At 42.3% G+C, this 12,948-nt stretch overlaps 1 protein-coding gene and 1 pseudogene across 9 annotated transcripts in view; both read left to right on the top strand.

Moving 5' to 3' along the window:
• The window catches only part of PTPRA (protein tyrosine phosphatase receptor type A), a 170,910-nt gene that overhangs the window by 142,381 nt on the left and 15,581 nt on the right, over positions 1-12,948 (top strand). For all 9 annotated transcript variants that reach the window (XM_010811350.3, XM_005214474.4, NM_001206500.1 and 6 more), the window contains 2 exons: positions 8,077-8,113; positions 12,154-12,251. In XM_010811350.3, coding sequence (XP_010809652.1) covers positions 8,077-8,113; positions 12,154-12,251 — 135 coding nt within the window. The remainder of the gene's footprint in view (positions 1-8,076; positions 8,114-12,153; positions 12,252-12,948) is intronic.
• LOC101903899 (proline-rich protein 13-like) lies at positions 3,358-8,070 on the top strand (annotated as a pseudogene).

Here is a 12,948-nt window from a genome sequence, read left to right as displayed (position 1 = left end):
CACACTCATATTCATAACAGCATTAAGCACAATAGCTAAAAGGTGATTGCAGCCCATCAAGGGAAGAATGAATAAGTAAAATATGGTATATACATATAATGGGATATCATTTAGCCTTGAAAAGGGAAGAAATTCTGACATATACTACACCATGCATGAATTTGGAAGACATTATGGCAAGTGAAATAAGCCAGTCACAAAAAGATAAATACTTTCTAATTCTACTTATGTGAGGTAGCTGGAGTAGTCAAATTCATAAAGACAAAAAGTAGAATGGTGGTTGCCAGGAACTAGAGGGAGAGAGGAACAGGAAATTATCATTTAATGGGTACAGAGTTTAGGAAGATGAAAATGTTTCGGAGATGGATGGTGATGATGGTTGCCCAGCAATGTGAATAAACTTATTTATTCAGAACTGTACACTTAGAAATGGCTACAGTGGTCAGTTTTATGTTGTATATATTTTACCACAGTTTTTTTTTTTTTTTAAGCTGATAGATTAGCATTGAACATAAAAAAGGAAGTTTTTCCTCTTAATTTGCTGGTAAAGGAATATAGAATAGATAGAGTTGGTTTGTAAGTGTGAATAAATCAAGCTGAAGGAACTCATCTGTGTTTTCTGAGAAGTTAAGTCAGGGTTATCTGCTGAAAAGGGGGGATGGGACTGTGACATGAGAGTACTGAGATCAGTAAGAAAGAACATGGAAAAGGGCATGAAAAAAAACATGTTTAGCTGCACTGAGGACCTACCTAAGATGGAAATCATTGATGTATAAGGGCCTCAGTTGTGTGATTTTCTCCGATTGTACCTAGGATTGGTGATACGTAGAAAACATTAGGTAACTCAGTTAAAAGGACTAGAGAAGTCAGTTGCTCCTCTAAGTAGTCAGCTAAGGGCTTCAGGTTCGGTGGAGAAAGGAAGGGATCAAGGACCAGGTTTCAACAAATTGAAAGAGCAGTCTTGGGATAAAAAAGGAGAAAGGTGGAAGAAAAGAGGCTGTGGCTAATGAATAGATTATCAGATGGAGTTCAGAAATGGAGCGGTGCAGGCATCCTCACTAGAATGGATTTGCTGAAATTCCTGTATTTATGTTTCATAGGGATGGTCATATGTTTATAGTTAGAAGGAAAAGAACCCTACAAGAAATGATTGCTGTGGTAGATAAAGGAAAGTGGAAAAAGGCTAGTAACCAGATAAGATTCCCAGAATTTAGATCAAAGATTATGATGAACAGGTAAGGAGGAATAGATTGAGTTTAATATTATATGGAAGAGTATAGCAGTATCAGTCAAAATGTTTCCATCTTAAGGTAACAGAATACTCAGCTAGAATTGGTCTGGACAGGAACATTTACTTCTCATATAATCTGAAAGCAAATATACAGCAGTTCCAGGGTTGGCTGAGTCTGTGACTCAGTGACATCCTTAAGAAAACAGGTGTTTCCATCTTTCTACTCAGATGTCTTCATCCTGTTGGCAGTGTCTCTTGGTCACAAGATGGCTGTAGCAGTTTCAAACATTTCTTATACACACAACAAGCAGCACAGAGGAGGAGGAGGTGGAGAATTTGTACATATGCTTTCCTCTTTATTTGGGAGCATGATCTTTCTCAGAAGCCTGTCCAGTACAGTGCCCTTCAGAGCCAACAGGCCAGCATCGGATCACATGCTTACACCCTGTCTCTAGTCACTGGCTAAGGCACTGAGAATTATCTTGATTTACCCTTCTGGGGCTGAGGAATTGTCATCTTCCAAGCCAGTAGAAGGTAAATATCCAAACAAAAGCATGGTTTTGATGGCAAGGAAGAATGGGGAGGAATAGCTTTTGAGTTAGTAATCAGCAGCATCTGTCACTGTAACTAGTTTGGATCCTTCCCACACTGAAGGTGAAGACAGACAAAAGTAAGTTGGATGTGAAGACTGGTAAGCAAGTAAGGTGGGTCTTTATGATCATAATAAGCAAGGCACTAAAAGGAAGCATGCCTTCTGCTTTGGCCATGCTTAGTTGGAGCTCACAGTAGGGCATCCTGTAATGCCATGGTGTTTATTGGAGGTTATTAATAGGTGAAATGAAAGTTCAGATGAAGAGGTTAAATTGGGGGCACTTACAAATTCAGTGAAAGTAGAAACGCAAGAAAAAGCTATGGTGAACCATGAGTAAGAGTCAGGGCTTAAAGAAGATTTAGGTTTATTCAATTCAAGCAACATTTTTTGATCACCTTTTGTGTGCTAAGCACTGGGGATAGGCTTAGAGGTTACAGAGATAGGATGTAGTCCCTAGTGTGATCTACCTACAGGTAGATCATTATCTTTAGTGTGCAACATGTGCAAAGGAGATACTGCCAGATTCTTTGGGACTTAAGAGAAGGAAACATTCAGCCAACCTGGTGATCCAGTAGAGCTGAATATTAAAGGGTAAGTCTACATTCAAGAGAAGAAAGACAGGTAGAAATTTTAAAGCAAAAAGAAAAGTAAGAGTGAAGTCAGAGACTGGAAATAGTAGTCTTAGTTATGAGGTACAAGGTGGGAAGGAAGGAGGCTTGAGGAATTGGTAGGAGCTCAGTCTTATAAGGTGCTGAATGTCAGGTGTGTGTTGGGGTTCTTAGTTTCAGACAGCAGTGTCAGCTTTCTATTCTTTTAAGCAGAAGGGGTTTATTATTAGATACTAGGTAGCTTACAGAATCTGTGGGAGAGTTGCAAGGTGGTGTTCAGTGAGGAACAGAGCAGCCATAGATGTACCCAGCTGCCCCGTATGACTCTCGGAGTGGAACTCCTTTACAGCTGCTTCAGAAGAACTCAATGCTTTTGCTGCCATGCTTGCCCAGAGACTACATCTTCTTAGCAGTCACCGTCTCACATTACTCACTTCTGTCCCAAGTCTTATGTGGGACTAGGAAGAAACTGAGTTCTTAGGCTGAACAGAGCTGCAAGAGAGTCTGGGGAATTCAGCTTTTAGTTTCTCAGCCTCTATAGAAAGGAGGTCAGGCTGTTAGTGGGTGGGACTGGATGTTGATTGAGCTACCTTAAAATATCTGCAAATTTTCAGTACAGCTGAGTTTTTATTCTAGGCAGTGGGATAACACTGAAAGGTGTTAAAGATAAGGAGTGACATGGCCACATTTGAATATTGATCACTCAGGTTACTGTGTGCAGCATGGACTTAGGAAGGGCCAGTTAGACGCTGTTACAGTATCAGGCTCTGGATGGTGAGGGTAGAAGGGTTGGAGAATTATCAAAGTAAAAACGACTTTGGAGGTAGAATTTAGTAGGACGTGGTGATCGATTATGTATGAGAGAGTATAGCGTGATACTCTGTAGAGTATATTGACCTGAGCTGGAGGAAACACTGAACGTGTGAAATCCCAGTGCTGGGCAGCCAGGGCCACATCCACACCTGCCTAACATTGAGCACCCTGAAGGTTGCAATCCTGCTCATCCACCATCCGCCAACACTACCTTTCCTCTAGGCCCACCTTCCCACTCCCCCAGGAGCACCCCAGGGGAATCCAGCTCTTCTCCCTGGTGGGCCCTGTTATCCTGTGCCACAACCAGGGTCTTTAGGATGCCAGCCCTCAGGTCTCTACCCCTGCCCATACCCACCACCTGCCCCTGGCATGTATCCTGTGAACCCATTGGCTCCTGGCATGGTAGCACCAGGAATGGTGACAGACAAAGGATGCAGAAGAAAATGAAGAACGATCATAAAAAGCAGCAGAAACACCATAAGCATGGCAGGCGACATACCTCCTCCTGCTCCTCCACTCCCAGCCATGACTCTGACTGAATACAGGGCCTGGACCCTTCCTCGGGTCTCTCCAGTTCTGCTCTTCCATCAAGCTTCAGATGCCATCTTGTACTAGAGGAAATTAGCCCTTGTGTCCCTTCCCCTCACCCCCACCATCTGTGCCTCACTCTGCTGTTCAACCCTAACTGGTTAGGGAAAATGGCAGAAGAATAGCCATGGACTAGCAAAGACCATCTTCCTACTGCCTGGGTAGAACTTTTAGCTGATGAGTTTTGCAAGAGAAATGTTTTTTGAAGATGGTGAGATTTGAACTAAATGCTGAAGACAAATCTAAAATCTATAAAATGTGATTTTTTTCACTTTCATTTGTAATACTTGTGATTGGAGAGATGCTGTGAAAAATTAATTATGGGGAAAGAAAACCAACCTGTGCCTTTCTTGTATTTAAAAAAAAAAGTATAGGGTGATTCATGTGGATGTATCCAGCATAGTTGGGCATTGATCTGAGCTCAGGAGAGAGATTCCAAAGCCATTAGAGACAGGGAGTCCAAAAACCTCTGCCAAGGCGCACTGGGCAAGAGGTGCTCGTGAGTGAGACAGAAGACCAGGAGAGAAGAGCATCTCAGAGGACAAAGAAAAGCATGGAGAAGGGTGTTCAGTGGTCAGCAGAGTTGAGTGCAGATGAGAGATCCAGTGGGAAAGAGGGAGCACATGTGCTCTGGACTGGGAGGGTCAGACAGCAGCCTTTGCTGAAGCACATTGAGGCCATTTGTTGTGGGCTGCCAGTTACACTTACCAAACCCTATTTTTTCTCCCAGCATGACTGAGGTATATAAGGTAAGTTTATATAAACTATACCTCAATCATGTTGGGAGAAAAAATAGGGTTTGGTAAGTGTTATATAACAGTAATTCAGACATTTGAAACAATAGAATTCCTTGAATTTTAGTAAGTTTACCAAGTTAATGCTTCCATTGCATGCTAAGTTGCTTCAGTCGTGTCTGACTATGCGACCCTTTGGTCTGTAGTCTGCCAGGCTGCTCTCTCCATGGGATTTCCCAGGCAAGAATACTGGAGTGGGTTGCCATTTCCTTCTCCAGGGGATCTTTCTGACCCAGGGATCAAACCCACATCTCTTAGGTCTCCTGTATTGGCAGGCAGCCTCTTTATCACATACCACCTAGGATGGCTTTATTGATGTAATTCACATTCCATAATTTTCACCCACTTAAAGTTTACAATTCACTGGTTTTAGTCTGTTCACAGATATGTGCAACAGTGATCACTTTTAGAACATTTTCATCACCGCAGAAAAGAAACACTGTACCTCTTAGCTATTGCCTATTAGTTTTAGAACTTTTTGCTTACCCCCAAAAGAATCTTCTTATCAACATTCCCAGTCCTGGCAATCACTTACTGAGCCCTTTGTGCACACAGAGAACCAAGATCACACATGAATCTTAAAGAGAAGTGGTGTCAGGTACAAGGGAATGGTGGCAGCAGTTGGGGAGGAGGTGGGACCTGTGGTTTGGAGACTACAAAGGTCCGAAGTGAACCTGACATTGTTAACAAGAGAAGATGAAATAGACAGTGGAACAGGTGGCAGCTGGGCTTTCCGCCTGAAGTCTTAGGAGAGACCAGTTTCCTCACTTACTCTTAGGTGTCTAAGAGTATTTACAGGATTTTTTTAGAAGTGTTTTGTTTTTGTTTTTAAACTGGTAGAAATGTAGATGCCACATGGAGCCAACTTGGCATTTGACTTTCAGAATCCAAAGATGTCTCAAGATCTCGGGAGCCACATTTCTTCTTTCCCTTGAATATAACACAGGGAAGATCAGTAGTTTGGCCTCATTCTAGTTTTACCTTATTGGTTAAGCAATATCACCATATCATTATGTAGGCATGTTTTCATAGGGAATATATAGCACACTCCTAATGAAGATGGAGCAGGAAGCACTTGCGGGCCGGACCCTCCAACTGTGCTTTTAAGCTATTCATGACCCACACACTCCAGTGAGAGTTTGGCAGCTACTTCTCCTGGAGCGGGGATATATTATAGCTTAACATAATCTAAGAACTTCTCGGTTTTAATTACACGTTTAGTGCTGTAACCAAAGTGCAGCATCCTGAATTAAGGTCTTATCAGTTTTCATCTTCTACTGATTAAAAATATTTGGAAAAACTTAAATTGCTCTTCTAAATAAAAATTTTAATAAGCTTCTTGTTAATTCTGAACATCTCCATCTTGAGGCCTAAAGCTTTCTCCAGTGCTGAGCAGCAGTTCTGCCACTGCCTTGCAGACTTGTATTTCACATCGTCACCTTGGTGTGACATGGTGTCCCATCCATGAAACTGTCTTGCCCTCATTGCCCATCTTAATGCTGTCTGAAAAAAACAGAGGTATTTACAATCTTTAAATCAAATGATTTTTTCATTTACCTAGGACTTCTCAAGTGAACACTACATTTAAACAATGAGGTTGAAAAGGTGTGTGACTAAACAGTAAATACTGAAAAAGAAAGTTACTGCTAGTGTCAGTTTCTCAGAGGATCCTTATCATTTTTTTTAACTGAAGGATAATTGCTTTGCAGTATTTTGTGGTTTTCTGTCACACATCAAGAATCAGCCATAGTTACATCCATGTCCCCTCCCTCTCGAACCTCCCTCCCATCTCCCTCCCTGTTCCACCCTTCTAGATTGTCACAAAGCCTCTGTTTGAGTTCCCTGAGTCATACAGTAAATTCCCATTGGCTGTCTATTTTATATACATATTATAAATTTCCGTGTTATTCTCTATATACATCTTACCCTCTCCCTCCTCCCCTTTCCTCCCCCCACCATGTCCATAGATCTGTTCTCTGTCTTTCTCCATTGCTGCCCTGAGATAAATTCATCAGTACCATCTTTTTAGATTCCATATATATGTGTCAGTATACGATATATAAATCTTATTAAGATATATATATATGTATGACAATATATGATATCTTATTAAGTGATGTCCCCAGGCTGCTTGGCTTCTTTGTCTCCCGTTTCCGGTAAAGGAGAACCCTGTTGTCAAACACCTGGGAGCTGTTAACCATACCCATGGACTATTCCCAGAAATCTTCTGCACCTGGGTGAAGCATCATCAAGCAAAAGACTTTTTACCTTCTTAGTGTGGGCTCAGCCTCACATGCTTCTGACTTGGAAGTTTCCTATCCATTAACACTAAGACTCAGATTGTCAGCAGCTGAGAGAGCATCAAAACAGGATCTAGCCTGCTGCTGCTGCTGCTGCTAAGTCGCTTCAGTTGTGTCCGACTCTGTGCGACCCCATAGACGGCAGCCCACCAGGCTCCCCCGTCCCTGGGATTCTCCAGGCAAGAACACTGGAGTGGGTTGCCATTTCCTCCTCCAGTGCATGAAAGTGAAAAGTGAAAGTGAAGTCACTCAGTCGTGTCCAACTCTTCGAGACCCCATGGACTGCAGCCCACCAGGCTCCTCCGTCCATGGGATCTAGCCTAGTAGTTGTTATTTGGATGTTCTTATACTAGTGTTCATTAATAATTCACTTTAAGAAGACTGCCTAGACCATGTAAGCTTTGCTTCCTGCTATCCAACTAAAAGATGCTTGTTTCTTGGAAGAAAACCTATGACAAACCTAGACAGCATATTAAAAAGCAGAGACATCATTTTGCCGACAAAGGTCTGTATTGTCAAAGCTTTGGTTTTTCCAATACTCATGTACGGATGTAAGAGTTGGACTATAAAGAAGACTGAGTGCTGAAGAGTTGATGCTTTCAAATTGTGGTGCTGGACAAGACTCTTGAGAGTGCCTTGGACTGCATGGAGATCAAACCAGTCAATCCTAAAGAAAATCAATCCTGGATATTCATTTGAAGGACTGATACTGAAACTCCAATCCTTTGGCCATGTGATGCAAAGAGCTAACTCATTGGAAAAGACCCTGATTCTGGGAAGGATTGAAAGCAAAAGGAGAAGGGGCGGTAGAGGATTAGATGGTGAGATAGCATCACCAACTCAATGGACATGAGTTTGAGCAAACTCTGGGAGATAGTGGAGGACAGAGGAGCCTGGCATGCTGCAGTCCATGAGGTTGCAAAGAGTCGGACATGACTTAGCAACTGAAAAACAACAACATCCAAAGCTTGATGTTGTTTCAAACATCAGTACCTTGAAAATTTCTAGAACAGAAATTCTTGTTAATTGCCTGGCCCTTTTCACAAGGGAGGCTTTGTAAACTGGTTGGGAGTCTGGAGAATTTCATTCTTATCCATTTTTGGATTTTCACTTTCTTTTTCTCCTCTATTTCCCCCTACCCCACTCCCAGGGCTACCAGGAAAAGAACAAATTCATTGCTGCACAAGGTAAAATAAGATAATTTTTTACTCTTGGGTTTAACCATGAATGGGCTTGGGTTTTTTCTTCCAAATCCTAAATAGATTACACAGACTGTATTAGCTTCTGTAATTATTACCACCTGAAAGAAAAGCAATTTACCTTGCAGGTTTCTAACTAAGGGGCTTCATCTTGATGATTTAGTGTCCAGGGGTCCTTTGAAATAAATTCTTTTTTATATGTACATAAAAAATCCTGGAGAACACCACACACACACACACACACACACACACACACACACTCACAACACAGTCTAGTGAGCTTCTCTAAAGAGGATTAGAGACTCAAAGGTCCAGTCTGACTCATCTCCACCCACTCATGGGCCTGAGCTCTACTATTATTCACAGAAAAGTGGTCTAAAAACCCTCAAATCAGGGACCCAATGTGCTATACATGCTCTGTACACATTTCCACAGTGTAAAGTTCTAATAAGTGTCCTCACTTTTAGGATCCTAGCAAAAAATATCTTGATGTTTGTAGCACTGTGAAGTAATTGATGTTATTATGGTCCATCAAAGCCCATTCAATTAATCATTCAACAAATATTTATTGACCATTTATTGTGTGCCACGCACTGGCCTAGGTGATGGAAATATGTACAGGAATAAAATAGAGTATGGTCTCTGCCTTTAAGGAGCCTTTAGTTGGTAGAGGATGCCGTGCTGTGCTAAATTGCTTCAGTCATGTCCTACTCTGTGCCACCCTGTAGACTGTAGCCCCCTAGGCTCCTCTGTCCATGGAATTCTCCAGGCAAGAATTCTGGAATGGGTTGCCACTTCCTTCTCCAGGGGCTCTTCCTGACCCAGGGATCAAACCCACATCTCTTAAGTCTCCTGCATTGGCAGGCAGGTTCTTTACCCCTAGAGGATAATTTGTAGCAAAATAAACAGAAACTTTGGTAAGTGGCTATTCTGTTCAATACAGTAGTTACTAGCCACAAGTGGCTATTTAAAACAAGATTTTAGGGAGTTCCCTGGCAGTCTAGTGGGTTAGGACTCTGCACTTTCACCACTAAGGACATGGATTCAGTCCCTGGTCAGGGAACTATGATCCTGCAAACCATATGGTACAGCCAAAGTAAAATAATTAAATAAAATTTTAAATTCAGTCCCTCAGTCACACTAGTCACAGTGACTAGAGACTACCGTATTAGTGCAGATATGAAACATTTCCATCATCGCCTAAAATTCTGTTGGACAGTACTGTGAGCATGATAAAATAGGGATAGAGATAAAATAAAGTAGAGTGGTCAGGAAAAGCCTTATATCCTCCTTGCTCTTGAATCTTCCACCAGGGCCTGGCCCTTGCCTAACCAAGCCCCACTACCCTCCCTCTATAGCCATCTGTCGATTCAGGGCCACTCTCCAAGGCCCAGCTCATCTGCCACCTACTCAGTGATTTTGGCACCAACAACCACATACAGTCTCTTCCTCTGTTTGTCATGGTGCCTTTTTGATGCTAAAATATTTCTTAGTCACCTTTGATTTCCTTGTGGGCCTTTTCTCAGACTCCCTCTTGAACTTCACAGAACTTCGCTCTTCTTGAAACTCTGTTATTTCCAGACATTCTGTTCTCTTGATTTTTCTCACTTCTCTAAGTATTCTCTCTCTAGCTGTTATTCTTCTTTCTGCATCTTAAATATAGTTTCTCTTGAAAATTGTAGATGGCTACTTCTTTAAAATTCCATTCTTGTCTTTCGTGGCACATTTCTGTCCATTCTTCTGCCTCCTCAGCTTTTTGTTCTGTCTGAACTTGAATAATGCTCAAAGATCCCCAGCATTCTGTGTTTACACAGAATTCTTTACCCCTTCTTTACTCCCCACTCCCACCCCCTCTTTGAGAGAGTTCATCTAATACCCACCTCTGTTTGACTGGCTGCTGCCTCTCTTGAGCTCTGGAGCCACATTTTCAAACTAACTTTGTGCCCCTCCACTTGAATACTCTCACAAACTCTTTAGATTCAACATCAGAAGCTGAAATGTGACTTCCTCAGCCCAGAGCTGCTTTTTCTCATAACTTCTTTGGAGACCTAATCACCAAGCCTAATTTAGGATCATTCAGATGTCCTACCTGTCCCTTGCTTTAAATACGATTAGTCCTCCGGTTTCTATCTCCAAAATCGGCCTTCTCTGACACGCGCCCTTGCTCTCAGCTCTTCTCGTTCTGTTGCAGTAGCTCACTGATTGATCCCTGTAGGCCCTAGCTTTGTTCCTTGCATTTCTTCCACCAGAATGACCTTTCTTAATGTAAAACTTCTGTCAGACTCGCATGAACATCCTATAATGATTTTTCATTATCTGTAAAACAAGCCTTTGTAAAGACCTGGCCTCCAGCTCTTTAGATTCTGGTACCTCACCTATCTTCCTAGCTTCGTCTTCTCTCCTCCATACCGCCAACACAGTGAGCTCACCTTCAGCCCATGTGTGTTTCACACTGTTAGCCCCCGGCCCCTCTGCCTGGAGTGCCTCTTCTCCCTGCGCCTCCTTTCTAAATTCACGTCTGCTTTATCTGTCCTAACACATGGCTAAGATGTCACCTCCTTCAGGAGATTTTTCCTAACTTTACCAGGCAGTGAAACAGTTTCCCTCTGTACATCTTTCTGGCATGTGTCCACTTCTGACATGATTTGTTTCTCGTCTTAATATTTTTCTTTTTACCAAAGGGAGTACAAAATTTCTTGAAGAAAGTCAAAAAAGGTATTACAAGATCTATAGAAACAAGTTCTCCCCTCAAAATTTTATCTTCACCTTTTTAGTCTAATTCAACCATTTTTATCTGTTGACCTCTTCTTATACTAATGCATGCTGCTGCTGCTGTTGAATAGCTCAGTCATGTCTGACTCCTTGCGACCCCATAGACTGTACCCCTAGGCTCCTCTGTCCATGGGATTCTCCAAGCGAAAATCCTGGAGTGAGTTGCTGTGTCCTCCTCCAGGGGATCTTCCCCACCCAGGATTCGGACTCTCTTATGTTTCCTGCATTGCCAGGTGGGTTCTTTACCACTAGCGCCACCTGGGAAGCCCTATTGTATTACTACATAACTTATTAAATCTTACAAACTACATCACACTCAGATGTGTCCCTTTTCCCTATTCTCCCAGTGGAGTTAAATCACAATTTGGAGTGAAGATAATACTTGTTATTTACATTCTTATTACTAGGCCAGTGTTATTCACAGCTAAAGCACATAGTATTATATGATTTTTTTTTAATTGGATACAGTTTTTGGTTTTCTTCTTTCCCAAGTGTTAATAATTACCTTTTTTCCTTATTTACTTAATTTTGTATATACCTAGCACTGATTTTTTTTTTCCCCTCCAAACTCTTTGCTGGAAATACATATTTTCTCTTGGTACCCTCAGATACATGAGGTTTAATTTTTTTAAGTTTTTCTCTTGGGATCCTTCTAGAACCTTCTTTCGTTCCATTCTGGGTTGATTGCCCTTTAGCCTCTAGCAGAGTAATTATCCTGAGCCTTCCCTTTTCCAATACCCTGGGGATTCTGTTAGTCTCTGTCCTATATTAGATCCCACTTTTTTCTTTATTTATGCCCTTTTAGTGGCTTTCTGGAAAAGGCTGTATAGGAAGTAAATTTTAAATTTCAGCCTAAGCAATTTACCCAACCTGTTTCACTAACGATACTCACCTCACAGCATGATAAGAAGAGTAAATGAGATATAAAGCACGTAGCTCACTATCTTGCCCTTAACACTGGTATTCATTAGGAGTCATGATTCCTAATCCTCAACTGTAGTATCCTTGGGAAACATTGTATGGGTCTCTTTTTATTTTGACAACTTCACACCCCCAGTTCACTTCCTATTGAAGTACCTGACACATACATGGTGGAAATGTTCAGTTAGTAGGTGGGTGGATGGGTAGATGGATTCTATAATTAACTGGGGACATGTGGGTACAGGCTTCCAAAAATCAGGAATGAATGTTCCTAATTTCCCAGCATCCTTCTTCCTCTTGCTGTGTGTTCTCATCTTTGCTGTTGGTTATTGTAGGACCAAAGGAAGAAACGGTGAATGATTTCTGGAGGATGATCTGGGAACAAAACACAGCCACTATTGTCATGGTGACCAATCTGAAGGAGAGAAAGGAGGTGAGTGGAGAAATTAGATAGAATGGCCTCTGATACAGGCATGACGAACAGAGGGACTGCTTTTTTGGTGTTCTGTGTTTGAGCCTAGGGTGTCCACCTATTTTGGCTTCTGTGCCAGTCATTCATCCAGACAGACTCCAGGCCAGGGTGCCCACTACATTTTCCTGTGGCCTGGACGCCTTCGATGATCTGAGGGATATTCCTAGGACACGGCCTGTGTTTGGTAACCAAATAACTCACCTTAGATCCAAAACATCTTAGAAGAAAGACTTGGACCATTAGCCAAGGAAAAGCCTCAGTGAGGCTTTTCTCCCCTGGCTTCTCTTGTCCCTCACTCCCCTGGGTTTCTTGCTTTTGTTTTCTTTCTGTCCCTCCTCCCGAGTCAGCAGAGGGAGCTGTTTGGGCCCAAGGAAATGTGAAACCCCGACCTCATCCTTCAGGCAAAGCTTCTGACTGGCCCTTTTCTTTCTGTGACTGCTAAGTCCATGCCTAGTCAGCTCCATCACTGGGCCACAGCCAGCACCAATCCTGAGTCCTGAATCAGGCCCCAGAGAAGAATCCCAATTCATAACTGTCTCTCTCCAGGATGGCGCCGGAGTCAATCTAATACCCATGCTGGGCTGTTGGGTGTGTTGATCAGCTTAGGAGGGTTAGCTTTAGAGCTGGACTTTAAGTTCGTTTCTTCCATCCCTACCTG

Source organism: Bos taurus, chromosome 13 (genome assembly GCF_002263795.3).
Source record: "Bos taurus isolate L1 Dominette 01449 registration number 42190680 breed Hereford chromosome 13, ARS-UCD2.0, whole genome shotgun sequence".
Lineage (NCBI taxonomy): Eukaryota > Metazoa > Chordata > Mammalia > Artiodactyla > Bovidae > Bos > Bos taurus.
This window is presented reverse-complemented; position numbering and strand designations above follow the sequence as displayed.